General features: G+C 40.7%; 1 protein-coding gene, 1 long non-coding RNA gene and 1 pseudogene across 3 annotated transcripts in view; 1 reads left to right on the top strand and 2 right to left on the bottom strand.

The window, feature by feature from the left end:
- Positions 1-12,059, bottom strand: part of LOC138156085 (uncharacterized) — a 127,241-nt gene extending 115,182 nt beyond the window's left edge. Inside the window, exon 1 of the long non-coding RNA XR_011167050.1 lies at positions 11,922-12,059. This is a non-coding gene — a long non-coding RNA (uncharacterized lncRNA). The remainder of the gene's footprint in view (positions 1-11,921) is intronic.
- Positions 12,060-12,601: 542 nt separating this feature from the next.
- The window catches only part of YWHAZ (tyrosine 3-monooxygenase/tryptophan 5-monooxygenase activation protein zeta), a 40,876-nt gene continuing 25,697 nt past the window's right edge, over positions 12,602-27,780 (top strand). The window contains exons 1-2 of one of the 2 annotated variants that reach the window (XR_011167049.1): positions 12,602-12,940; positions 16,098-16,402. Coding sequence is in view for 1 of the 2 variants with exons in the window: in XM_069081321.1 (XP_068937422.1) it covers positions 16,109-16,402 (294 nt within the window). In the remaining variant the exon portion in view is untranslated. The remainder of the gene's footprint in view (positions 12,941-16,097; positions 16,403-27,780) is intronic. The other variant, XM_069081321.1, reaches the window with a different exon arrangement.
- Positions 16,423-25,456, bottom strand: LOC138156000 (small COPII coat GTPase SAR1B pseudogene; annotated as a pseudogene).

The following is a 27,780-nucleotide window of genomic DNA, read 5'->3' on the forward strand; positions in this document are numbered from 1 at the left end:
GAGTCTTAGGGATTCCCAGATGATCCACTGAACAGTCAACCACCAGGTTTTTTCCAAAAGCAATGGTAGCATTGATTTGATTAATTCAGAGCAAGAGATGAAGTGGAGTGGTAGTGGTGTTGATAATATTGGTAGTGAACATATGGTGGTATATGTTCTCAGCACCATATTCAACCTTGTTTCTTAGCTAGTTTAGTTTTAAGATTGAAAAGAAACAAAAAGCAGAAAACTTTATCTTGGAGGTTGGCATATGGAGTATAACCTTTAAATGTTCTCCAGGTCAAGAATTTCATGGCCAGCTATATAGTCTCAGTGAAATCAAGGTAAGACTATATAGTAATGGTTGCAATCAGAACGATGTGCAGACTCAACTGTCTTGTATGCCAACTCAACCTTCAATCCCTTGGAAAGACTGCATTTCAGACAAGTTTCTACACATAAGGCCTCATATAATTAAGCAACAGGTGATGGGCGGATAACTATATTCCATTTTCCCATAATAATTAGACCACTGGACACAATGAAGTATTCAAAGCCCTGAAGTTGATCACTGGAACTTTGGGTAACCACACACCCAAGATGTTGGTGCTAAAGATTTGATTGGAAAATGGATTAGGCTTCCTATCAACACAGAATCCCTAGTCTTCCATATGGACAAATGTTATCCTAGGTCTGCCATCTTCTCTGGGATATTTAATTCAATTCAATAAACATTAAGTAACTACTATGTGCCCGGCACTGTGCTAAGCACGTGGGATACAAAAAGGGACCTACTGGAATTTACCAACTAATGGGGGAGATGCCACACAAATAAATACATACAAAGTAAGCTATATACAGGATAAATAGGAATTAACAGAGGGAAGGAATTGGGGAAGACTGATTGAGGTGGGATGTAAAGGAAGTCAAGGAGATCAGTAATTGAATCAGAGGAGGAAGAGCCTTCCAGGTATGAGGGACATCCAGAGAAAATGCCTGGAGCCAAGAAATGGAGTAGAATAGGCAAAAGGCCTATTAGATTTAAAAGTACCAGTTGGGGAATAAGGTGTAAGAAGACTAGGTTGTAAAGGACTTTGAATGCCAACAGAGCACTTTGTATTTGTTCCAGGAATCAAAAGAAAGCAACTGGAGTTTACTGAGATCTTTGTTTTAGGAAAATCACTTTAGTAGCTGCATGGAGATTGGATTGGAGTGTAAAGGAACTTGAGGCAGGTAGACCAACTAGTAGGTCATTTCAGTAGTCAAGGTATGAGATGATGAGAGGCTACAGTAGAGTGGTGACAGTCTCAGAGGAGAGTAGGGGGATGATACAAAGGTAAAATCAGCAAGCCCTGGCAACAGCTTGGATATGGGAGCTGAAAGACAGTGAAGAATCCAGGATGATTCCTAGGTTGGAAGTCTGAGGGACTGGGAGGATGCTGTTGCCCTCTATAGTAATAAGGAAAGAGGGGAGAGGGAGTTTTGGATATATTGCATTTAAGATGTCTATTAGACATCTGGTTCAAGATGTTTGAAAGGCAGTTGGAGATGCTAAATTAGAAGTTAGCAGAGAGTTTGAAGAAGGAAAGGTAGACTTGAGAATCACCAGCATAAAGATGGCCATTAAGTCCACAGGGAGTGATATCACCAAGTAAAGTAGCATAGGAGAAGAGGACCCAAAATAGAACCCTGAGGGACACCTATGGTCAGAGGGCTTGATGTGGAGGAGGATGCAGCAAAGAAGACTGAAAAGGAATAGTCAGATAGATAGCAGGAAAACTAGGAAAGAGTAGAGCCATGAAAGCTGAGAGAGAAGAGAGTATCAAGGAGGAAAGAGTGATCAATAGTGTCAAAGGCTGCAGAGAGATCAAGGAGAATGAGGACTGAAAAAAAGGCCACTGGGCGGCTAGGTGGCACACCGGCCCTGGAATCAGGAGAACCTGAGTTCAAATCTAACCTCAGACACTTGACACAAAAACTAGCTGTGTGACCTTGGGCAAGTCACTTACCTCCAATTGCCCTCCAAAAAGCAAAAAACAAAAAAAAGAAAAAAGGCCACTGGATTTAGCAATTAAGAGATTATTAATTTTGGAGAGAAGAGTTTTGGCGGAATTCGGTCAGAAGCCAGACTGTAAGGAGTTAAGGAGAGGAAAGTGGAAGCAACTATGGTAGGTAGCCTTTTAGAGAACATCTACAAAGAGAAGAAGATAAATAGGATTACAATTAGCAGGGTTGGAAGGATCCAGTAAGGTTTCATTTTTATGATTAGAGAGGCATAGGCATCATTGTAGGCAGTAGGAAATGAGCCATTGGGGAGAGAGAGATTGAAAATAAGTGAGACAGTGGGGATAACAGAGGGAGCAATCTGTTGGAGGAGGCAGGATGGAACACAATCACTAAAACAAGTAGACAGTTAGCCTTGGTAAGGAGTAAGGCTATTTCATCTTGTGAAAAGGGACAAAGTGGTGACAGGAGATGAGGAGAAAGGGAGAAGAGTGATATTTAATACCTTGATGAAAATGGCTTACATTCTTCCCAGTACTACACCCACTTCTTCCAAAACAACTTACTTATTCTTCCAAGTGGTCTTCTAGTTCCTGGACTTGCCATTCACTTCATATTTCTGAACCATCCTTTTTATTACCCTTTCAAATTAAAATTCACTTATTACCTACCACCCCAATCGGGTAGGCAGAAAATTTGTACTAATCATATCCTTCAACAGAATTTCTGCATCTTTATTTCATACAACTAACATGACTGACCTACTTTTTTACCACCACAAACTTTTGTTATAGTAACGCTTCTCCTGCACCAGAAGTAACTTCCTTGCTCCAAATTCCATTCCCAGTTCTCTGCTCTCAGCACTTGGACCAAAGTCCTGAAAATGGATGACTCCCTGGCAGAATTGGAAGCCACTCAAGCTTGTCTTCAAAATATCCCAGAGGTCACCAAGGCAAGATATATTAGTCAGGACACTGTGCACAAATAGGTGTCTACCTTCGAGTTATTCCCTTTGGGATTAGAAGAAAAGAAAAATATCTTTGTATGTACAGTAGAATGTACCTCTAGAAAGGGTACCTGGTAATGTTTCTATCTGTCAGTAGCAGGAAGATAACAGAGAACTGGTGCTGGGCTGATCAGATTGCTAGGGGGGACTGGCACTGATTCAACTAATTAGGTTCTTGTCTAATAGTATGGCTCGGAAGTTCACCTGAGCTTATTCTCAAGGGAAGAGGACAGTATCCTCTCAATTTCACTCCTAATCTACATTTACAGCAGTGTTGGGAATAAGATAAATGAAAGGAAACTAAATTTAATCACATAATTTAGTATTTATTGTAAAACATATGGGAAGGAATAAAATGATTAACATTAAGTTTTTAAAATTATGTGAATTATTGAAGTTATTCCCCAACTACAGTATCACAGAAAATCATCTCCAACTAAAACTTTCATTGATTCAACAAATAATTACTAAATACCTATGATATATATGGCACTATACAAAGCATTAAGGGGATGAGAGCAGGAAGTCAAGAAATATGAAAACATCTTTGTTCTTGAGTTTATAATTTAGTTGTAAGCAGACTCACATAAATGAAACAATTTAAAATGTTTATAATCAAACTAGCAATAAAGTTTTTACTAAATTTCTTAAGATAAGCAAGTTTACAAAGTTCATTACTAAAGTCTAGGTCTTTTGTCATAGGTTTGTATGGGGAAGAATATAGAGCAGAAGTCTCCATGTTCCAATGTCTAAGACTAAAGAAAAAAATCTGTAGGGAAGCTCAAAATTCAATTAGCATTCTGGAGCCAAATGCTATTTAGTTGTCAGTACAGAAAATTTCAAGTTCATTCCAGTAAATGTAAGCTACAAGATGTCATGGTCAAATTTTAAAAGCCAGATTTTCTTCCCCTTTTATCTCTATTACAGGTATTAAGTCCATCCCTTTCTACCTATCTCAAATACAACAGCCAGTTCTTTCTGACCTATGATTCCTAAGCTACTTCAATAAAACAATCAAAGCCTTCATTGTCACCCTGGCTCCTTCTGCTCAATTGTTCTACTAACTAACCTTTGTACCATTTTTTAGTGCCTGTTCTTTCATATCTACAGATGCATCCTAGCTGATTTATTTGAACTTATTTGTACCTCTTGAACAGCTATTTACATGCATGGAGAGTAATTGGCTATAAACTCATTTTGTCACAACCCTTTCCTTAATGGGAAGAGACTGCTGTTCAACAATGACTTCTTATAAACTGAAGAGGCCATCCACTAAGAGGGTTAGGGTTGCTCAGGAGACCCCAAAACACCAACAAGCTGGGTCCTGCCAAATGAATTCTACTCGAGTCTTCTCAAAGAAAAGTAAAATTTATTAAAAGTTCGCTTGCATTAGACAGAGTAAGTCTGCGCTAGGTCATTCTGCAGTGTTCTCAGTATTTTATGGCATCCTATGGCTCTCTCACAAACATGAGGACAAGACAGGGTCTTATATACAGAAGGTTGTGGGAGGAATCTAGGGATGTTCTAGGGGAGGAGTTTGGAGGAGGGTCTTCAGGAGGAGTTAATGAGGTCAATGAGTGCTTAAGGGTGGGAGGCCACCAGGAGACTACAGGCAATGGTGGGCTAGGCTAGTTCAAGGGTGTATTGATACTTTGATAGGCTCAAGGGTGGGAAGTAAATGAACAATGGAGGGCTAGGCTAGTAGTTAGCAGTTAGTAACTAGGCACAAAGTAAGGCTTATTGCCTCGAAAATGCCTCATCAAATGAGACAATTTAATCAAGAGTCTGAGGGAGGTTCCCAGAGCCTGTACCCCAAGGACTCAAGGAGAGCTAGATGGGGCTCCCAGAGCCCATACCTCATCATAAACTACATACAAGGATTATCAGACAAAAATCCAGTTGAAATTCATCAGCAAATTTGTCCATTTCTTTCTTTGGACATTTATCATTTAAAATGTTCCTACAATAGTTACTTATTTGTTCCTTAATTATTCTAGCCAGAAGTCTGCCAACTTTATTAACCTGTCTAAAAAATCAATGTCTAACAAATAAGTGAGGCATTAACTGTTTGAAAGATAATCATGTACAAAAACCTATTTGGCTTCCTCAAATGAGTTTGTCTAATATACTTCTGTGGGCTGAGTATGAATTGCTATTCTCATCAAACTACTGGAATATTCTGAGGAGTCACTTTGATTATGGATAGGAAAACCTAGACCTTAAAAAGGGCTTTCAAGTTGAGAGCAATTATCCTGAAATAAATGTAAAAAGGGAGGTAGAACCCAAACAAGCTTTTAAGAAGAAAAATAAAATAAAATCCACAGAAATTTAGATCCAGGAAAGCTGCCAGAAAATCATAATGTCCTTGGGTCCTCTGGAGGAACCTTGTCTTTACTAAGTGAATAAACCAAATTCTTTTCCACTTTTCTAAAATTTACTCATTTCAGTTGCATTTTGGCCTTAATGAATTCCAAATGTTCACTTTGCTTCTTCTTGGGTCCTTGGGACCGAAATGCAAGGCCAGCAAGGGACAAATTCTTCTTCTGACCTTTCTCCACCCTGACTGCTGCTGACCAATTTTGAATTGTAAATGGGTATACATTTGGAACCCTGGCACTGCCTGCCTTTCTAGCTCTCTACACAGGCCCTGTGGGTCACACAGTGTCAGGCTCAACTGGTTGGACGGACATGGTAGTAGATGCACTCTTCCTCATTTTCTTTTCTCATGGGATTACTTCTCCAGGGGAAGTCCGTGAATAATGCAGACAGGGTTTCAGCAATGATGATAATATCTTGTATTTGTATCAGGCACAGAAAGCACTCTCATACCCATTATTTCATTTGGTAACTTGTATATACCAACACCTTCACTTTAATGTGAGTACATCTTAGCAAATATCTGGTGAACCTCCAACAGCTGTCTATTTTTAAAAAGTAAATGGTGTTTATAGTTTTATTTGCCTGATTCCAAATAAATTGGGATAAGACTGGATGATCATCCTTAGCTCCAATTCTCTAAAAAAAACCTGTGAACTATGCTTCTCCTGAGCAAGAATATTGGATATTCCTGAGCAAATGATATATTCATATTTAATTTCTATCTTAGCCTCATAACTGCTATATATATATATATATATATATGTAGCATTATTTAATATTCACTAAATCTTCACTAGGTAATTTTTAGATGAGATTGAAAATACCCTATACTTGATGCCGATATTAGTTAAAAAACATATCAAGTTTGAGAAGACCAGGACAAGATATAGTTGATTAGAATTATAAACCCAGGAAGAGGGAAAGAGAATTATAATCAAGTCTAGGGGTAGGAAACAGGTCAAGGAATGTGAGGTAGGTGGAAGATACTATCATATGAATCTTTCATAAGAAAAATTAATAAAATGTACTTGTCTGATGTCATTCAAGAAGACAACAGAGTAACTGAGAACAAATGCTTTTCCTAAATTTCAGTTAAGTGTTGTAAGGGTGAGGCTAGACTTTCCTTCCTCTTCTCTTGTCTCACTCTATTTCTTTTTCTCCTCTCATTTTTTTGAGTAATGTATTTAGGTTTGCCAGTGGTACCCCATGCTTAGGCCTACATGGCTCAAAGACTACTCATCTATGCTTAGTCACCAGATCCTGAGCCTACTGCAATGGACTTTAGCCAGTTACACCAAAATATTAACATGACTTTATGCCAGATTACCCGTGTTTTAAAACGATACTTTGCATAGGAAGAGGAGGCAACTGATACCATCAGGGGAGTGGACTGTGTGATGTGAACTCTTCCTTTAGATTCCGATTCTTATGCACAGTACTCTCATGGTTATGCTCCTGCCTCTTTTAACTGCTCCTACTGTGTTTCCCCGATAATAAGACACTGTCTTATTAATTTTTTTGGACAGAAAAACACCAGAGGGCTTATTTTCAGGGGAGGGCTTACTTTAATGAACACTGACAGCAATTTTAATAAACAGGTAAATGTGAACAAAAAAATGTACCTTTATTCAATAATGAATTCAATAAAGAACAGGATGACGCGCTCACTGCTGCAGCTCTGATTGGATGCAGCTCGGAGCGCGGCATGCGTTTCACGGGAGGGGGGGGACAGTGCATACAGAGGGTACCGTAATATAGCGTGTAGTGCAGGGATCACCTTCACTACAGTAGCAATCTCAATAGGGCTTATTTTCGGGGGAGGGCTTATTTTAGAGGAATCTTACACAGTAAGGGAAGGGCTTATTTTGGGGATAGGTCTTATTATCAGGGAAACACAGTATATCATTTTCAGGCTTCTCATCCTTCTCTGGTGTCTTATGTATTCTCCAAGGTTCTGCCCTTAAGCATACCTTGATTCTTCCTTTATAGTCACCTTTGATGATCTCATCTGCACTTGAGGTTTCAACTTCAACAAAGCAATATCCTTTATGAGAGCCTCCCCAAAGATATATAACCCTAAATTCCAGAAGAATTATGCCATCATATATTTAGAGCTGGAAGGAGCCTTAGAGACCATCTAGTCCAATTTTCTTGCTTTACAAATGAGGATGAGAGCAATCAAGTGACATTCCCAAGATTACAAATGGAGTTTCAAAACCAGGTTCTCTGACTTGGAAATCCAGCATGTTTTGTTTTGTTTTTTACTGTACCATGACTGTTCCCTGTTCTTTTACTCACATCAATTTCCAAGTGCTGTCATTTCTATGGTGTCTTTGAGTCCCACTTGCAAACACACTGGTTTGGACCCTCATCTTTTCTCAGTCTGACTACAGTAACAGTGTCTTAACTTGATCCACTTGCCTTATTATCCTCAAACCAATCAGGCTCCAAACAGCAGCCTGACTATTCTTACTAATGTACCACCATAAACATGTCATTTCTTTACTTTCAATAGCTTCTCACTGCCTACCAAATAAAGTTTAAACTACTTACGCTGCCATTGAAATTCTACAATCTGTCTCCAATTTGCCTATCCTGCCTATTACCTACTATTCCCTCTTCACATATTTTTTCTTCTAGTCAAACTAAACTATTCACCCTACCCCAATCTCACCAGTTCTCATCTACCAACCCATCATACCCAATTTTTTGAAATATGCTCTCCTCGCCTCCATCTACTGAAGGTTCCTCCCTCCTTCCTTTAAAGTCCAACCCATATGCCATTTTTCCACAAAATCTTCCCTTTTCAAATTTCTCATAACATTTGGCCAAGATTTCCTTTGACTCTAATATCTTACCTTGAATATACTTGTGGACATATATATGACATATACATATCTCTGTCCCTGTCCCCTTCCTCCCCACTTTCCCCAACCACACTATAAATTCCTTGCCCTTATTGTGACTGTCATTTTTCATTTCTGTTTCCTTGGTGCTTAGCCTAGTGCCTTTCATACTGTCAGTATTTAATGTGAAATTAAATTTGCTGAGTAGGTAGTAGACTTGTTGCTCCAGTCATATCTTTTGCTTCAATGATTAACAGCACATAATAAAGACATACCTGTATAACCATAGGTTCTTAGAACTGAGTGAAACTATCTTCATGGTCTAGACTCAATAGCTCTAACTGAACGAGTTACATCTTCCCACTTGGGAAGAAAGTTTGTTGGACTTGAGGAGGAATCATGGGGTTGGTATCAGGTAGAGGATTTAGGAGAGAAGTGAGGGTACATGTGGGTTAGCCTCTCTCCAGCTAGCTTTATTTCTGGAGTAAAATTCTACCTTTGAAAGCACTTTAAAACATCTTTGCTCATTTTATCTTATAGTTTCGAGATAAAAAAGGTGGGGATATACAGTTTTGTAGGTGAACAAATTAAAATACAGAGAGGTTAAATGATTTACAAATCTCTTAGGCCCAACTATACCTTCAACATTGTTTTTTTTCAAGGTATGTTTTTCCTCTATTCTTCCACCTGAAATATAGGTATAAACTGTACTTTCTACACTGGGAAACCTCACCTGTTGCCACAGTTACCTAACCTATTTATGTTCCATTTAGACCCCTTAAATCTGCCTTTCTGTTCCTAACTTCTGTTAATCTTATGACATCTCTTCTATCTACCATATATCTTTATTTTCCCCATTAAATTGTAATAAACTCCTTGAAAGTAGCAATAATCCTGATTTTCTAAAGCACAGGTTCCTCCATATCATCTCAATCCACCTCCCCCTTAATAAATTGCAGTAGTTCCCTATTGCTTTTAGGATGAAACGCTAAATTCACTGTTTGGTATTCAAAGCCCGTCATAACTTAGCCCCTTCCTAACCTTTCTTCCTTACTCCCTGACATTACTCTTTAATCCAGGGACAGATTTCCTGGCTGTTCCATGAATGATACTTGAACTCAGCTCCAGAAATTTTCTCTGGCTGTCCCCCATGCCTAGAATGCTCTCCTTCCTCATCTCAGTCTACTAGTTTCCCTGGGTTCCTTTAAGTTTCAGCTAAAATTCCATTTTCTACAGGAAACCTTTCCCCACCCTTCTTAATACTGGTACTTTCCTCTGTTTATTTCTCCTTTTTTGGTCTTTTTTTTTTTTTTGGAGGGGGGAAGGCAGGGCAATTGGGGTTAAGTGACTTGCCCAAGGTTACAAGGCTAGTAAGTGTTAAATGCCTGAGGATGAGTTTGAACTATGGGGGTCCAACTGACTCCAGGGCTCTATTCACTGTGCTAAGTAGCTGCCCCCCGTTTATTTCTTATTTATCCTGTACAGAGCTTGCTTTGTATATATTTGTTTGCATGTTGCCCCCTCCATTTGATTGCACACTCCTTGAGGGCAGGGATTGCCATTTGTCTTTTTTTTTTTAGAATTTAGCACATGGGGCGGCCAGGTAGCACAGCAAGTAAGAGCACCGGTTCCAGTGTTGGGACGACCTGGAGATCGTAATCCCGGGCTCAGACACTCAGCACCACACCCAGAAATAACTGGCCGTGTAACCTTGAGCAAGTTACTTAACCCCAATTGCTTCAAAAAAAAAAAAATTTAGCACAGTGCCCAGTACCTAGTAAGCACTAAATAACTGATTGAGAGCAAGTCTTAACTCCGACAATATATTATCTTGCAAACTGCAAATGCTTAATAAATAGTTTGTTAAATGTGTTTGTGCTCCTAGCCAACTAAGGCACTTTTAGTAGGGCTACTTTCTTTTTTTTTTAAGCAATTGGGGTTAAGTAACCTGCTCAAGGTTACCCCGCCAGTTATTTCTGGGTGTGGTGCTGAGTGTCTGAGCCCGGGATTCAGGATTCGATCTCCAGGTCTTCTCAACACTGGAACCGGTGCTCTTACTCGCTGAGCCACCTGGCCGCCCAGTAGGGCTACTTTCAATATAATATAATAAATATAATTCCTTACCTCTTCCCCAAAGTTCAATATATGGGTGCCCTTTTAAAAACAGAGCTCATTTTCTGTACACAGATTTGAAAGCATTCCATTAAAAGATGGTATGTCTTTAATATCCTCTGTCAAATTTCTGGGGCCTAGTATGAAACTAGAAACAATTTAGCATCACTTTAAAAGAGATAATTTAGACCTTTTTTTTTAAACATTATTCACTTTGAATGAGTCATTCTCTCAGAATTCATTTAGCTGTTATAGGTGATTTAAACTTCCCACAAGGCGAACCCTGACCTCAGGGGAAAAGGAAAAAAACCCCACTAGATTGGGCTCATTAGTGCTAACTTTTGACTGGTTCTACAACTTTAGCATTCCCATACTAACTGTGAATCAGACAAATGTTGGCTAGGGAGTTTCCAGGACTGCTTGGTGGCCCCAGATACTGTGACCAGTGCCTGTAGAAAACGATGGTCTCTTGGTATTACATAATACCAGATTAGATGCATGAAGTCTATAAAACTACCACTACTTAGGCAGAGATCTTTATAAAGACAGAAAGTAAAAGCTAGGCCTCTCATTAACTACCTAGACCAGGAGTGGGGCAACTGCAGCCTTGAGGCCACACATGGCTTTCTAGGTCCTTGGGTTCAGCCTTTTGACTGAGTCCAAGTTTTACAGAATAAATCCTTTTATTAAGGGTATTTATTCTGAGAAGTCTGGATTCAAAAGGCCGAACTTGAGGACCTAGAGGGACACATGTGGGCTCAAGACCCCTGGTTCCCCACCCCTAACCTGGACTTTCTGTTAAAGGCTCTACACACCATTCTGAAATGACAGTGAGGGAAGTTCCTTCTCTCCTGGGAGTCCATTTATTGTTATTTAAATGTAAAGAAATGTGACTGAGATTTTAGAGACCGTCTTAAAATTCCCTAGGATCTCTGCTGTAGTTCCTACAGAAGGCCTGGTAGTTTAGGTTGGCACGTTTGTGGCACCAATACCACTTCCTTCCACAGGCTGCCCTCTTCCTTTGACCCATTTTCTCAAAATTCCCCGTGGCCCCTACTGGCCCTGGGAACACCAGAAGCGCTAGCATTAACGACTCTTGCATGTTAAATCCCCGAACCAAGAGGCCTAACAGAGGGAGATGGACGTAAAACCCTCATCTACAATAAATGGACCTCAATACGCTGTGCTCAGGGACAACCCTTCGGGAAGAGACTCCGGCCAACTTATGTCTCCAGCTCATTTGGTTTTTCCTACCAATGACTTCCCTAACGTACTCAAAACGCCCAGTCTACTACTCCCCATCAAAGCCTCTACTTCACAGCTCAGGTAGGCTCAGGCCTTTTGGAATCAGAAGCCCTCTTCCTCCTCCTTTAAGCGCGGGGAGTCCTTCCCCCACCCTTCCTCTTCCTCCTCTTCCTCCTCCTCCTCCTCCTCCCCCCCCCCCTCCTCCTCCTCCTGCTTCTTCCTCCTCTCCACCTTGGTCTAGGGCCCACCCCCGTAGTCCTCTCCAAGTCGTCAACCCTCCCAGATCCCGAACTCGGGATTGGAAAACTTCCCCGTCACTCAACGCTCATTCAGGGGGTTGGACTCCTTACTTTCTTTTCCGAGCCTTAAAAGGTCACAAGGCAGCTTTCCCCGAGCCGAGCAGGTAAATCGGCGCCGGTAGGAAGGGGGGAGGGGAGGGGAAGAGAGGACTGGGCGGAGGAGAAATGGAGCGGGTAGGTGTCTAACCCAGGCCGGCCCCGCCCCGTAAAGAGCATGGGGGAGGGGCGAGGCGGCTCTCCTGCCCCTCCCCCCGGCCGTTCCTGGGGGGACTCCCCCCACCCTACCCCTCAGCCCCACCCCAGCCATATCACAATGCAAGAGTTGCTCCCACAATCCGGTCGCTGGACTCAGTCCTGGGGGCAGTAACCGTGGCAAAGGGCGGGGGGTGAGGAGGGCTGGGGGGTGGGTCGGGAGGGGGGGAAGGAAGAGGGAAGGGGGGGGGGGGGGGGGGAAAGGTAGAGTTTGAAAGGCCCCGGATGTTGCTGAAACGGTGCCTCAGTCAGAGGGAGTGACTGGCGCAGGCGCTGAGGGACCTAGCGAAAAGCTAAGGTGGGGCGGCAGTTCTTCCCTCTAGCGGGGTGGAAGGAGGAGTTTCAAGGGCTGTAGGGGCGGAGGAGGAAAGGGTTAGTGAGGTTCGACTGCGGTGGGAGAGGTGGCGAGGGAGGGTGTTGCGCCCTGCGCAGGCGCTCACGGGACCAGGATTGGGGAGTGAGGAAGGAGGAAAGGTGTGGGGGCTGGGTAAAAGTCGGGTCGCGCGCGTTCCCCAGCCCCGCTCGTTCGCTCTTTTTCCTCGCGCGCGCGCGCCAGGGAGCGGCGGTTGCGCTTGGGCCCTGGAGCGGTGGGCACCAATCAGCGGTTGCCATAGCAGCGTTTGACGTCATCGTGCGTGTGGTGCCCCTGCTGCCGGGGCTGGTGATTGGAGGAAACCCCGTGTCTGCGGAGCGGCTGGAGCCTGTGAGCTGAGAGATATAGGGACACAGTCTCAGCCCCGCCGCTGCCACTGCCGCCGCCCAGAGACCGCTGAATCCCCCGTCCGTCCGTCCGCCGCCGCCACTCACTCCGGGCACAGGTAAGCAATGGTGCCGCCGCAACCTGGCCTTTTCCTCTTCTCAGCCCTACCCTGGAAGAGGGTGGAAGCGGGGTGAGGGAAGAAATTTCCCTCTCCTACGGCCGCCCCCTCCCTCCTTCCCCGGGCTGGCCGCCTGGCCGGGCAGTAGCGGCGCTGGGCTGAGGCGGAGTCTCCTCAGGCGGAGACGGGGCGGCGGCTTCCCTTCCGCTGGAGCCGGGCCGCGCTTTTGCTGATGCCTCCGGGTACCGATTTCGGGAGCGACAGTTTTTCAACGACTCGGACCCAGATCTGCCCCTATTCGCTCCCCTCCCCCCCTTCGCCCACCAAAAAAAAAAAACCGCGCCCACCCGGGAGATCCCCGGGGACCGGCGTCCGTCCTCGAGGCTCTGGGAGCGGTGCGGGCGGCGGGGGTGGCCCCCATGTCCTGCCCTTCAGCCACTCTCCGGAAAAAAGGGGGGGAAATGAAAGAATCTCCCTTGTTCCTCCTCCGTCCCCGCCTCTCCCTGTGCTCTGCTACCTCCCCAGATAATTATTCCGCCGCTGCGGGCATTGCAGTAGCAGCGGCGGCGGCGCAGGTGAGAGGCCGCCCCCTCCCCTCTTCTCCACCCTCCTCCCTCTCCCCCGAACCACTCCCTCCCCCCCCCCCCCCCCCCCACCCCATGGGGGCCGCCCCCGCCGCCGGCCGCGGGCCCGCGCCGCGGCGGCGGGAGGGGGGACCCAGCCCCCCCTCACCCGGCCCCCGCCCCCCCCCCCCCCCGCCCCCCCCCCCCCCCCCCCCCCCGCCCTCGCTCTCGGAGGCGCAGGCTCAGCGCTATGCTCGCGGGCGGGCGCTGCGGCGGCGGGAGGGGGGACCCAGCCCTCCCTCACCCGGTCCCTGAGGGGTCGAGGCGGCGGTGGCCCTGCCGGAGTGGAGCCGCTGCGGAGGGGAGGGGGCCGAGGGCGGTGGGCGCCCTCGCGGGGCCTGCTCCGAGGTGTCAGGCAGGTAGCCCCGGGGCGAGGTCACACTCCGAGGCCGAGGCATCGTTTGCGGCTTGTCCCCGTTTGGGTGTAAGGGGGGGGCGGACTACCGTCCACCGAGAATGAAGGTTCTGGGGTGGGGCATGCACACACTGGTGGAGCTGAATTGCCTGGGTTGAAATCGTGGGAGGAGAAAAGCCGTGCATTTTCCCGAGGAGGGGAGAGGAGGGGTGGGGTTGGAAGGGGGGTCTGGGTGGTTTCTTTATTTTTTTTTTTTGCTTTATCCAGGTCCTGGCTAATAGCGGGGGAAGGGTGGGGGGAGGTGGGGGGGGGGCGGGGAAGTCAGGTAGGGGGGGGGCTGGGTGTGGGGGTCGGCGGAAGGGCGCTAAAGCCCACTTAGACCTCTGCCCCTATTTCTCGGGCCGGCCGGAGTCGCTGCCGGATGCCTGGGGAAGGGCTGGCTCTCCGCCTGCCTGGGCGTGGTTCCTCTGCCCTCTCCCCCCACCTGCTGCAGCTGTTGTCCTTAGAGCCTCGGTAAATGGGGCAGTGCAAAGACTGGCGGCCGGGGCGGATATCGTTCCCCGTGGGGTGTGTCCATTACCGGGTTCGTAGTGGTTCCGCTTCGGTGGGGCAGTCGCTGCCGCCGCGCAGTCCGGCGGGCCTGAGCGGCGCCCCCTCCCCCTCGGGCGGGGGCGCGGGCAGCTCCTCCCTCTCGCTCTGGTTGGAGGGGGGAATTAACGCTCCTAGCCGTGGGTTGGGCTGGGTGACACAGATCCGCCATGACAAAGACCGGAGAAGAAGGGGACTTGTGCTTTCCAGCTTGGGAGGAGTCAGGAGGAGCCTCCGGGCTAGGAGGATGTGAAGGGGCTCAGCCTCAGGCTCCCTGAAGTCCTGCTCTGAGGTCTGGTTTTAACCCTTGTTCAAGCCAGGCTTACTGGGCTAGGCCAGGAAGAAGTAATGCCTAAAAGCACCATTTTATTTCATTTAAGAACCTCCACTTCCTTTGAGGTTTGGGGGATATTCCCAAAAAACTGTTCTGCAACTAATTTTGAAGTGCACATTATATACCTGTTTTGATGGTCATTATAACAGTCTTAATAAGTGATTGAAATTAGGTCTAGAAAATCTTTGTCATAATATAATTGAAAATCAAGAGGAGCTGAAACTGTATCTAGTGAAGTGTAGGCATTTTAAATATACCTAACAGTTTCTAGGTGAGCATCTACTTAAAGACAAGTACCCATTTGTGTGTGTGTGAAAAATTAATATTTAAGGTTCCCATTGAAGGAGGGATAACTGGGTTCTACTAAATCAGTTGTGACAGAAAACTGATCTGCAACTTATTAACATGAAAGAATTTCCTTAATTCAGAATGAGTATAAAATAATTTTTATAGCTTAAAATTTTTTAATTTGTTAATTTGGAGTACTATTAAGTACATTTAAAATTATTAGAAGGGAAATTAGGAATCAAGAGAGCCTTAGAATTAGGAAAAGGGAAGTTAGATGGGAAAGAAAAAAGGGAATAAATAAAACAATTATACTTTTTTTTCATTTCACAAACTGAACATGTACACCTTTCTCATCACTAAAGGTGATCCAAAAAAAAAGCAACTTGGTGATTCTGTAGCAAATTCTAATAAAATATGAACCATGTTACCAAAACTGGTCCATAAATTTGTTTTAATGTTAGCATCATGAATATAAACAAATAACCTGTATAGTTTAGATATATCAGTATAAAAGTGGCATATATTTTTGGAACAGTTCAGTGAAATTGTAACCAGTACATAATCTGAGACATCTTAATAACAATTAGGAAAACTGCTAAATTTTGTTTGGTTAAGTGATAACGTTGGAAACTGCAATTTTGAGCATTTGATTTCATATTATAGTTCAGACTTGCAGTACTGTCCATAAGTTAAGATAGTGTAAAAGCCTTAGTGTTGATAAATTTCCAAAGGTTTTTGGGGTATCTAGAATCTGAATGTATCTGGATAAATTGGTCTGTTAACCAGTTTGTTTCTGATCATCCTGTGTAAAAAATTTTATATCCACTGGCAAGTGGTGTACCTTTTCGTTATTGTAATTATTTAATTGCAGTAGTATTCCTCTACTGGAGTTAGATTTTAATTTTTTAAAAAGCCTTCATTTTTTCATTTCAACTTTAAAAAGTTATTTAAACTTTTTTTTTTCTTCAGAACATTCAGTCATGGATAAAAATGAGCTGGTGCAGAAGGCCAAATTGGCTGAGCAGGCTGAGAGATATGATGACATGGCAGCCTGCATGAAGTCTGTAACTGAGCAAGGAGCTGAATTATCCAATGAAGAGAGGAATCTTCTCTCTGTTGCTTACAAAAATGTCGTAGGGGCCCGAAGGTCATCTTGGAGGGTTGTTTCAAGTATTGAGCAAAAGACGGAAGGTGCTGAGAAAAAACAGCAGATGGCCCGAGAATACAGAGAGAAAATTGAGACCGAACTAAGAGATATCTGCAATGATGTACTGGTGAGAATCAATAAATATGTTCAATGTAGCTTCTCTGTGTTGTAGAGGACATCACCTATAATAAGCTTGACTATGGCCTTCCTAGGATTTTTATTTCCTATAAAATTGAGTAAGATTTAAGATTTACTTTTTTTATGGGATGATGTGTCCCTCTTTATATCCCAAATGGAGGAGAGAGTAGAAAAGGAAGGGAGGTGAGGTATCTTTACTTAAAAGAAAATTTAAAGCTCTTCAGTTTGTCTCAGAACTTAGAGTAGTGTCATTTGGTACCTGTGATGGAAGACCTTATATTTAGATAGTTGTGGATAGACTAATGGGACTTAAGTATAGAGGGTTTGTATACCTGCTTTTCCTTGGGGGGGAGGGGTATGTGTATGTGTGTGTGTGTGTGTGAGTGAGTGTGAGTGAGTGAAGTTACTGGAATTCTTGTGTATTGTGCTTTATGTAAGAGACTTGTAATAGGAGTCTCATTATGGATATAGTACCCCTCCCTGGATTAGCTGATGTAATGTTAATAAAATGAGTCAGCCCAGCAGAAAACCGTCTGGCATCCACAATGTTGCTATTGCCTTGATCATTGGAAGCTATGATAAAGATTATGAATACCTCAAATAAGAATTTTCTGTGTAGGTTGAGGTAAAAACCAAAATACTCATTTTCAACTTAATTCAAAGTGCCTTCCTGGCCTAGAGAATATAGAATTTGATAGAATAATCTTTTTGTAACAGTTTATAGCATCTTGAAAATAGGAATTCATGCTCACAGTTACACATGGTCAAGTTGGCCAACTTTTTAGATTAATTCGAATAAAGAACTAATATTTGTATAATGCTGTATTGAAATTTTTTGCCATTAATACATTTGCATGGAAATGAATGATATATGTGCTCAGAAATTTATAACCACTACCAGGAGAGTTGTTTGGTTTTTTTGTATGTTCAAATTATTTTGGGTATTTAAAGGACAATTAATATTTTTATACTAATCATAAATTGGAAATGTAGAGGTATACTTGGAGTTGTAATTTTTTTAAAATTACTTTATATGGAGAGTTGTATCCTAAAACATAAGGGACTCAATGTTGTCTCCTTGGATTATTGAGGTATAAATTTAAAAGCCTGAAAATGAGTCCATCATTATGACTGGTTTCAAAATGTTTTAATTATCAGCTAGTATTAGTGCATGTGTGTAACTTAAGAATTAGCTTCATTTTCTTGGGTATCTGATTTGAATATTTTGCATTCAACATGAGATTTGATAATTTTCTTTTTGATTATTGAAGTTGTTAGATAAGATTTTTTTTTTTTTTGCTTTAAACTTCCATTAAACAAGTCAGCAATGAGGTTAAAATTGGGATAAAAGGAATCATGTTAACACATAACACTTGTGCTAAAAAGATAATCTACCTTTCCAGGTAGGTATTTATAGATTCTCAGAATGAGAGTACAAAAGGTGCTTTTAAGGGCTCGTCTGGATTTTCCTCTATTGTCCTGCTATGCAAAATACACTTATCTTTAATGCCTTTTCAAAGACTATGAGTTCTTAATTGAATTTCAATATTTAAAATGTAACATCAGTTCTTATCTATCTTATTTATTTGTCTTTGATTTTGAGATTGTTATATCAGGGTAATAGAAAATTTATCCCCCAAAAAAGTCATCACTACCATGTTGCCCATCTATATTATAGCTAATAAAAGGTTTATTCAAACAGGATATGAAAGCAAACTATTGATCTTTTCTCATACATAATCATGTTATATGAAAAAGGGGGCTAAACTCACCAGACTTGAGGTTGCCACTAATCTCTAATACGGTCATAAATGAAAGATTGCAGTTAACTATCCATTATAAAGTTGAGAAATTAGAGAAGTGTTTGATTTGAGATCAGTACCCCTTGAAATTCTTTTGATAAACAACTGAGTGAAGAGACTTTCAAGAGCACATGTCTTCATCATGTATTGAAAAATTTAGCTGTGGGAATAACAGTGCATATTAAGTTGATATGATCCCTGTGCTCTAAGAATTTATGGTCATAGAGAGCAGTATAGCATAAGCAGAAGAATCCTAGCATTCTTATTCCTTTTTATCAGTAGGTAGAGAAGCATGTGTTGTCAACTGTTGGCCCTCTGATTTTCTTGAAAGATGTTGAGAGCAGAAGTTTTGGTGTCTTTATTGCTTTTCTTTGAATATTCTAGAAATAAGCCTAGTATGTATTTGAGGACTCTTCATTTCTTTAAACCTATTAGCCACCTGACAAAGTCTTGAGGGGAGCTCAAGATAGCAGTGGAGTCGTGAAGATTCTATTCCTAAATGATTCCCTTCCTAACTTTAATAATATCTTTGTCAACATTTTGGATTATGAATTTTCTTTTAGATATTTATCCATCTTTTTACACCCACACCCCAACAGTGTTTAGTCCTCTTCATTGAGTACATATTAGACTATAACTCCAAATATTTAATCATATGCTCAGGTTTACTTTTTTAAGCCCATAAGTACCTTGTCCTTTAAAAAATAAAAACTTATTCTTTCTTTCCCCTTTTATTATTTTTCCTTTCTTGAACAACCCTTCCCTTAGGTTTAATTTCTGAAATAACACTATAGCACCTATTTATGAGACAAAGGAGATGGGCTTAGTTTGTGGTGCACATTGGCAATATTATCACTACTTTACCACGGTTTACTTATGCTTTGTTGTATTTAATAGCAAAAGTTGACTTCTATAAGTATTAGATAAAGTTTAGTTGGTCTAAGTACCCATGAACTCAGGTTGAACTTGGGGATCTTTTTAGTGATAGCCAAAAAGATGATTGATAAGCATGATTTTAAAAAAATGTTAAAGGACAAGAATTATTGACCTTGAAACACAAAGTTATTAGGGAAAGTATTCCAGGGACCCATTTATTTGTCTAGTAAAGGAAGCAGTTCATACCTTTCTAACGAAGAGATTTAGCTTAGAAAAGAGCAGGAAATTATTGTTGTTGAAAATGGGGGCTACCTATTGAAGAAGCTGGGGGTTATGACTCTTGCATATTAAGCACTAAGTAAATTTGTTGAATTGAATGCTACATATGAAAGCAGGTAAGATTTTCTAAAAGGGGAGGTAACTCTGTATAGTGGAAAGTGCAGGATCTAGAGTCAGTGGACCTATATTCCAATTTCTAACTCTTCCACTTGATACCCAATATCAAGTAAGCCACAACTTCCCTGGAACTCAAATTTCCTCATCTATAAAACTAAGTGGTTGGATTAGGTTAGGAGTGGGGAACCTGTGGCCTTCTAGGTCCTTGGGTGCACCCTTTTGACTGAGTTCAAGTTTTACAGAACAAATCCTTTTATTAAGGGGATTTGTTCTGTGAAGTTTGTATTCAGTCAAAGGGCCACACTTGAGGACCCAGAGGGCCATGTGACCTTGAGGCTGTAGGTTCCCACCCCTGGACCTGATGGACCCCTCAGAACTCTTCCATCTCTAAATCTTATGTTCTCATGCTTTTGTGAGTTGTTGGTGTTTTTTGTTTGTTTGTTTTGGTTTGTTTTTAGCATTTGAAATTAAGTTCACTGCTTTAATTTAGGAAAAAGGTTCTTGAAGCCAAAAACTTCCTATACACATATAAATATAGCTTCCTTTGTAAATACTTTTGCATGTGGTCTCCCCCATTAGGTTATAAACTCTTTGAGGGTAGTGACTGTGTTTTTGGCTCTTTATATTCCCTTTGCTTGGCACAAAGTAGGTGCTTAATAAATGTTTATTGATTGATACACTTCTAATTCATAATTCAGTGCTTTTGCTCTGTCCTTTCCCTAGCTTAAACTTAATATCCTCCCTTTTACTTATCTGAATCCTACTGATACTTCAAAGCCACATTAATCTTTGTTTTATATTCAATATTTATCTTGCAACACTTTTTGTCTTGTATAGGATTCTTATGGTTTTTATCTGTTTACCTAGTTCAGAAGCTGTGTGCCCTATTGTACTTTTCCCCCAAGTCTAAAATTGGTATCAGTATGGTAGGGTGGAAAGAGTTTCAGGACCTGCATTTGAATTTGTCCTGTTACATTTCCTTGCCCAAGGATATTTAATAATGGGTGAGTCACTTCACAAATGGGCCTCTTAGATTCCCCCCCCCTTTTTTTTGGAGGGCAATTGGGGTTAAGTAACTTGCCCAAGGTCACATGGCTAGTTGTGTGTGTGTGTGTTACTGTCTGAGGTCGGATTGGAACTCAGGTTCTCCTGGCTCCAAGGCAGGCACTCTACTCACTTCGCCACCTAGCTGCCCCTAAGATTCCCCTTCTGATAGTAATGGGATCGACCAGATAGATGTTATTAGAGTCCCTTATAGCTCTCACACTTACATATGATCATATGTTCTAATTTGGTGTATTCATGGGTGGACAGTTCTATAATAATAAAGATTTTGTTTCTCCTTTTTATGTAACTTTGAGAAGGCATTTAAATGTTGATCTTCTTTTGACATTAAAAATCTGTTTTAATTCTTTCTTTGACCTAACCTGTTAAATAGCCCAGAGTAAGAGAATAATTTAACACCTCAAATTGTCGTGACTTCTTTTTGATAGAATTGTTCTGAGTTCGCCCATTCCTCAGAAAAGAAAAATCTAAAAAAAAATTGTAGAATTTATACATACATATTGGAAAGGGCATCTCTAGAGACTCTCTAGTCCAGTTACTTCTTTTTTTGTTGTTTTTTTGTTTGTTTGTTTTGCTCTTTGGAGGGCAGTTGGGGTTAAGTAACTTGCCCAAGGTCACCCAGCTAGTTTTTGTGTTAAGTTTCTGAGGCCGGATTTGAATTCAGTTCCTCTTGACTCCAGGGCGGGCATTCTACCCACTGTGCCACCTAGCCACCCCCCCTATTTACTTCTTACTGTACTTTTAACTCAGTATGTCATTGGCAAAAATATTTCACCTTAATCAAGGGTTCTTAACCTGGTGTCTATGAACTTTTTTAAAAATAACTATAAGTGTTTTCCTTTGTAATTTTATTCATTTAAAGACATAAATAAATAAGTGGTACCTCGCTCTAGTTGGAAACATGTTATCCTCAGATAGATAGATAGATTGATTGATTGATTTACAATATGGCACAAGTTTCTAGTTAAATAAGATGTTTAGAAATCTAAGATTTTTTTTCATCTCCCCTTTTACTCCCCCCTTACTTTCTTGTAGGGCAAGATGGATTTCTATGCTTTTTTTTTTTTACACCAAGTATTTATTAAGCATTTGCTATGTGTCAGGCACTGTCATTTAATTTGATCCTCATGACAGCCCTGGGAGGTAAGTGCTATTATTTTCCATCCCCATTTTTTCAGTTGAAGAAACTAAGGCAACAGATTAAGTGACTTACCCAGGATTACATTTAAACTGGGGTCTTTCTGTCTCTAGGCCCATCACTTTTTTAGTTGAACCCCCTAGCTACCACTTAAGAAAATATAATCTAGGGGTGGCTAGGTGGTGCAGTGAATAGAGCACTGGCCCTGGAGTTAGGAGCACCTGAGCTCAAATTTGGCTTCAGACACTTGGTGACAGTTAAGAGCCATGTGACCTTGGGCAAGTCATAACTCCAGTTGCCCTTCCTTCCCTCTCCAAAAAGCAAAAAAAAAAAGAAGGAAAGAAAATACAGTTTATATTTCTAAGTAGAATGGTCTGGGAGTTATGCCCTTATTTCAAGGCATAGTCTCTCCTCCCTGCTACACTGTCTCTTAAATCTTGACTCTCAAACCCTCCCCCAGTAGTTTTGAAAGACCCCTGTTTGTGTCTTGAATCGCTTGTAATGAAATTGTATGTTTTTGTTTATTTCTAAGGCTATTTGCCCTCAGGGACTTGATTTGTACATATGTGTATATATTAAACGTCTAGAGAACAATAGTGATAAAGTTACTGGCTTTGAGAGCTAACTTTTTTCTTCAAGTTTTCTGCTTGGAAAAAAATACTTGAGAATTAAGAGACTTGCCTCTTAAAAGAGAATTAGATCTCTCGTCTTGACAATTTTTAACTCTTATGTTGCTCTTTGTCATGAGTTTCTTTGAGGTTCAGCTATTAAAAGTTTTTTCAGTACTACTGAAAAATTTGTAAAGTTTTGGGAGTCAGTGCAAAAAGGCACTGTTAAAACTAACCAGTAGTAAATAGAAAATTTGAGTATTATGAATCACTTAGGTGAAATAATGCCTTGTCAGTAAAAGACCTTAAGTTAGTCCCTAGTCTCAGCCTTACAGAATACATCTTATTAAAAACAGCAAAGGATATTTTTCTGATAGAAATGGTTAATATGTATACCACACCATGGTCCAGAATTTAGTATAAGATAACGTTATCTTTGCCCTCATCCAAAGGATACTTTAATCCCCTGAAAGTATTGCAAAGACTTCATTATGGTAGTAGTAAATCCAATAATAAAATCAAAATCTTATGTTATGAAACTTTGAGGACACACACAGGCTTTAGCAATTTTACTTAAATGTTTTAAGACTTCACTGTTAACTACAAGACACTCTTCTAGATTCTGAGTAAAAGATACCCTATCACTAGATAAATATGAAGTCTGGTTTTTCAATTAATAGCTGCCACCTCATTTATCATGTTCAGAATGGAACTTGTTTTCTTTTAGCTTGTCATTTTTCCCCACTTGACTATTTCTGCTTACAGTCCTACCATTCTTGCTTCATAGGTAACTTGAACTGTTTTGTGCCCAGACACCCCATATCCAGTCAAAATCAGCTTTAAGTATAACATGGGTAGATTTAATTTAGCAGGATCTGGAAAACTGGGGATGTTTATACAAAAGATTGTAAATGCAGTAAGAATCTTTTGAGAAAGGTGCTTTGTTTAGCTTATCTTAGAAAATTGGAACTGGTCTGGGGGCCTCTGGGGACTAAGATGATTTCTCAGGGTTTTCAAGACTGAGAAGGTTTTCAGCCACAATTTTTAAAGAATCATCTTTGTCTCTGCACAGCTCACACTCTATACTTTTTCTTCAGAGAAGTTCTTTAATAGAAGTGTCTTAAAATATACATTATTGGTAGAATTATTAAAATTATTATTATTATTATTTGGGACTGATAAGTAGAAAGATCACTACATTTAAAGATCAATTACCCCCAAGTTATGGGGGTGCTGAGATTGTCACATTTATGGGTTCATGGATTTTAATTTAGTGTTTGGATGTAAATTGGATTTACTGTGTCTTGGGATTGTAATTCAACGTAAGTTCCAGGTACTTAATTGCTCTTCCTTTCAAGATTTTTCATCTCATAAATTGCCACTTATCTGGGGGTGGGAAGGATATTTAGACTTTTATAGGCTTTTTTTTTTTTTTTATATATACCTTTACACAGTATGCTTGGAACAGGAATTTTAGGAGACTTGGTTGTTCCTAGCCTCAGCTATGCCTACTGACTTGCTCTATTACCTCTGAGACATCAGTTTACTTCTTTATAAAATGAGGGCATTCTGTATGCCAAGACATTTAATATTCCTTTCAGTCTGAAGAATCTGGTTTTCTAGGAAGGGATAGCTACAGGAATAACTTAACCTATAGTTTTACTCATCAAACAAATTTAAGTGCCTGCTAATAGATGCTGAAGAAAAAGTAAGACTTTCCTCTGACCTTAAATGCTTACATTCAGCTAGAGTACAGCTTTTTAACCTGAGATTTTGGACGGTCTATGAACTTTGATGGGAAAAAAAATTACATCTTTATTTAAATGTAATTGGTTTTCTTAGTAAATTCTTTGTATTTTATTTTACTACATTTAACAACAATGATAAAAGGCTCCGTAAGTTTCATTCAGACTGAGAAAGGGGTTTATGACAAAAAAGTTAAGAACCCCTTAAGCTAGAGGTGGGGAATACACTACAAATACCATACATACAAAGAAACAATTTAGATGTGAAACCTGGGAAGGCTTTCATGTTACAGTTGTACTTGAATTTAGAAATTTTGGAGTTGTGGGTTTTTTTTATTGTTGTATTTTTTGTCAAAAATTAGATTTTTATGATTTTGTATAAGAATATTAAAAATTGTAAGACATCATTCAAGTTATAAGCTAATTATTAACTGTACTTTAAAGACAAGTAATTACGTAGTATGAATTTGTAAAACCATTTCTCCGAAAGTAGATAGACATTTTAACATGGTGAACTTTAAATACTTAGGACATATTTGTAGTTTTTAGCTGTTTAAACAATGAATTCAAACATCCCGAATTGGAAAGTCACTGTCCAAAAATGATGCTGGGTACAAATGTCAAATTGTAAATTGTAGAAGAACATAAAATGTGGAATTAATTGGAAATGGCATTAGAAAGTTAGCAGTATAATACCCAGACTTGCCTAAAATTGATTTTCAATGTTCACGAGTCAATAGTTGATACATTAATGACCTAAAAACTCCTTTATAACTAATAAGTTTAGTCAATTCAAGTTATATATGCTGAGTGATTAAATAGCCTAGTGGACTTAATGTTCAAAGACAGATGTGGATTTGGAATTAATTGATGTACTGTGCCACTCAACAAATACCCACGCTGCATATGAAGACTTAAATTCATTTCTTCCATCGAAACACTTTGCTCTCCTGGTGTTTGACCATATAAATCAAACATTTCTAGTAACCTCTTTTGATCAATGGCTTTAGGACAATCATCGATCTTGTTTCCAAGAATTAGGATAAACATATTAGCTATTGTTTCATCTGTCAAAAGTGAATCAAGTTCTTTGATTCTGAGTCTCATTTATCATCTACCCAGTCCACCAGAAAAAGTGCCTTTAATGCCAGAGGCAGATATTTTTTGCACTGTCTTTGAGCTTAAACATGTCTACCCAGAAAAGTGGTAAAAGTCATGCCCCAGCAGTTCTTGTAATACCAACTGTGATGTAGTCAAATGTTGGCCAAGCTTGTCACCTTTTAACATGTGTAGTAGTATTGTGTCAGAATTGTCAAATCCAGGAAATAATTTACCAGATTTCTTATATAGTCTTAAAAACTAAAGTACACTGCAGAAACCACTGTATATCTAGTCAGATATCAGGGACACAATTCAGATTTTAAAGGATCTGATGGAAAAGAAAGCTATTCCTAGTCTTGACTCTCTCCTAAGAGTTGTCTTGAAGCTTCTTTTGTTAAATACTTTACGTATACTTAGGTAGGCCCTTCAGATAAACAAAAGGAAAAGAAATCGATGTCCAGGGGGGATTCTGCTGGGGGTTGGGGAATAGAAGAGTTGCAGCAGAGTTAAGAAAAGATAAAATACAGATTTAACAAGATTTGTACAAGCAACATTAATATATAAATGCATGACTTCAGTTTTCTAGTATGATATTAAACCTGCTTTTGTGGATATACAAGCCTAGTTAATGCCACTCTTAATTTAGATGCAGGTTCCCCACCCCTGGGAGGTTTGCTAAAGACTACATTCATAGCCCAGATTAGTCTTTTCCTTGCAACAATGTGTCACTAACTTACTATATCTATGTCCATTTAAGTAGAAATCAGGAATATTTCTGTAAAACAATGTAGTCTATATCTAGAGGCCACCCATACTTGCCATTAGTGGAACCACATCAAATGACAGTATTGTAGAACTGGAGACACCACTCATGTCATATTATTATATCCTTCTTTCTCCTCTGTTCCCTTACCCACAAAATCCTCTTCTCTCCAGGCCAGGTGTTAATATGGCCTTCATCCGGATCTTAGTTGGCTTATCAATACCTTTTCTTTACTATAGGCTAGATATCCATTACATTAACAATGTCGTGGTGAGATCCAGCTCCTAGAGGTAATGTGGGCTTCCCAAATCCTGGAGGTGAGAGAAAAGTACTGCAATTTGCTGCCCTCCTCTACATCACAAAAGAGGCTGCCCTCTAGGAGAATATTAGCATAAAATGCCGAAGTAGTGCCCCTAATTTATTTGGCCGGACCACTAATTTGTGAAAGGCCACGGAGAGTACTATGAAATAACACAAGAAAGAAAGGTTTGGACTTAATGTATGAAGAGCTTCAGATTCAGTTCTTATTTTATCCTAATGGCAGCAGGGATCCACTGAAGGAAGACTGGAGAGCATCCATGGTCATCTTTGAAAGTTGGGAAAATTATTTTGGGAGCTTAGAATTGTGAGGTCCTTTGAAAGAGGAAGAGACTGGAAGCAAGGAAGACCTAAATTTAGGTGATTATTGCAATTGTCTGGGTGAAAGGTGACAAGCAACCTGCTGAATAGAAGAGACTCAAGAAGTAGATTAAAGAGATGATAAGGAGGTAAAATTAGCAAAACTTGGCACCTGTTTGGGGAGGAGGGGAGAGTAGGCTTAGGGAAAGGGAAGAGCAGTGGAAAAGAGTGTTGTATTTAACATTAGAGTACTTATCTCTTAGTGAAGTCACTTTTTAACTAGGGTCAAGTCACAGCTTCCCTAAGTCTTAATTCCCTCATCTGCAAACTAAGGTCATCTAGTTCCACTCCCTTTAGTGCGTTTACTTGGAAAGCCATTTCCAGCTTGTTACAATATGTATAATTGAGATTCCCAGGTAGTGAGCCTTGGTGACTGGTTGGATGGTGGTGTCTTCACATCAAAATTGAGGAAGTAGTGCCATTAATATGTGCTTAATTCTTAACATCATTTTCAAATGTCTTCTCTCCCTCCTCTTTAATGCTTAAATGGGTCTTGTAAAAAAGACATTAGCATACAATATAAATGAGTGTGGGCAGGGAAGCACTTCAACAAAATTAAGCAGTGCATCAAAATATCAAGTGAGTCTACTGTATGCTATGTTCATATTTCACATTCATAGTCCCTAGGTCCCCGTCTGTTCCATCCCCCACCCTCCTAATGGACCATTTTATTTTGTTAAGTTTCTCAGGCAGGAAAGCTAAGACTTAGCAGCAGTGTGAACCAAGAAGGCTGGAATTGGCTGCATTGAGGCAGTATCCAGGATTGGTAAGGTGATAATAACCCCACCTCTGTGCCCACATCTACCCTGGTGAAACCACATTTGGAGTATTGTATTCGGATCTAGGCATCATGTATTAGGAATGACATTGGTAGGTTAGTGAGTAACAAAGGAAGACAGCCTGCTAATGTTAAGTCTGGAGAAGAGACTTGGGGAAGAGAGTATGAAAGTTATCTTTCTTACTAGAAAGATAAAACTGAGTGAAAGAAAAACTCCGTGGAAGAGAGATTAAATTTGGTCTTGGTTCTAAACGGTACAGAACTATAAGCAAAGGGTAGAAATTGAAAAGAGGTAAATTTCAGGCTTGACATTGGAAATACAGTAGAATGTTGGGAAAAAAAATCCATGCCCAGAACAGTGCTTGCAGTCTGATACAGTCACTCAGTAAATGCTTATTGCATTTACTTGAAGAGAAA

Source organism: Petaurus breviceps, unplaced genomic scaffold (assembly GCF_028583685.1).
Source record: "Petaurus breviceps papuanus isolate PSGF00001 unplaced genomic scaffold, PetGlider_PUasm1.0 98, whole genome shotgun sequence".
In the NCBI taxonomy this organism is placed as follows: Eukaryota; Metazoa; Chordata; class Mammalia; order Diprotodontia; family Petauridae; genus Petaurus; species Petaurus breviceps.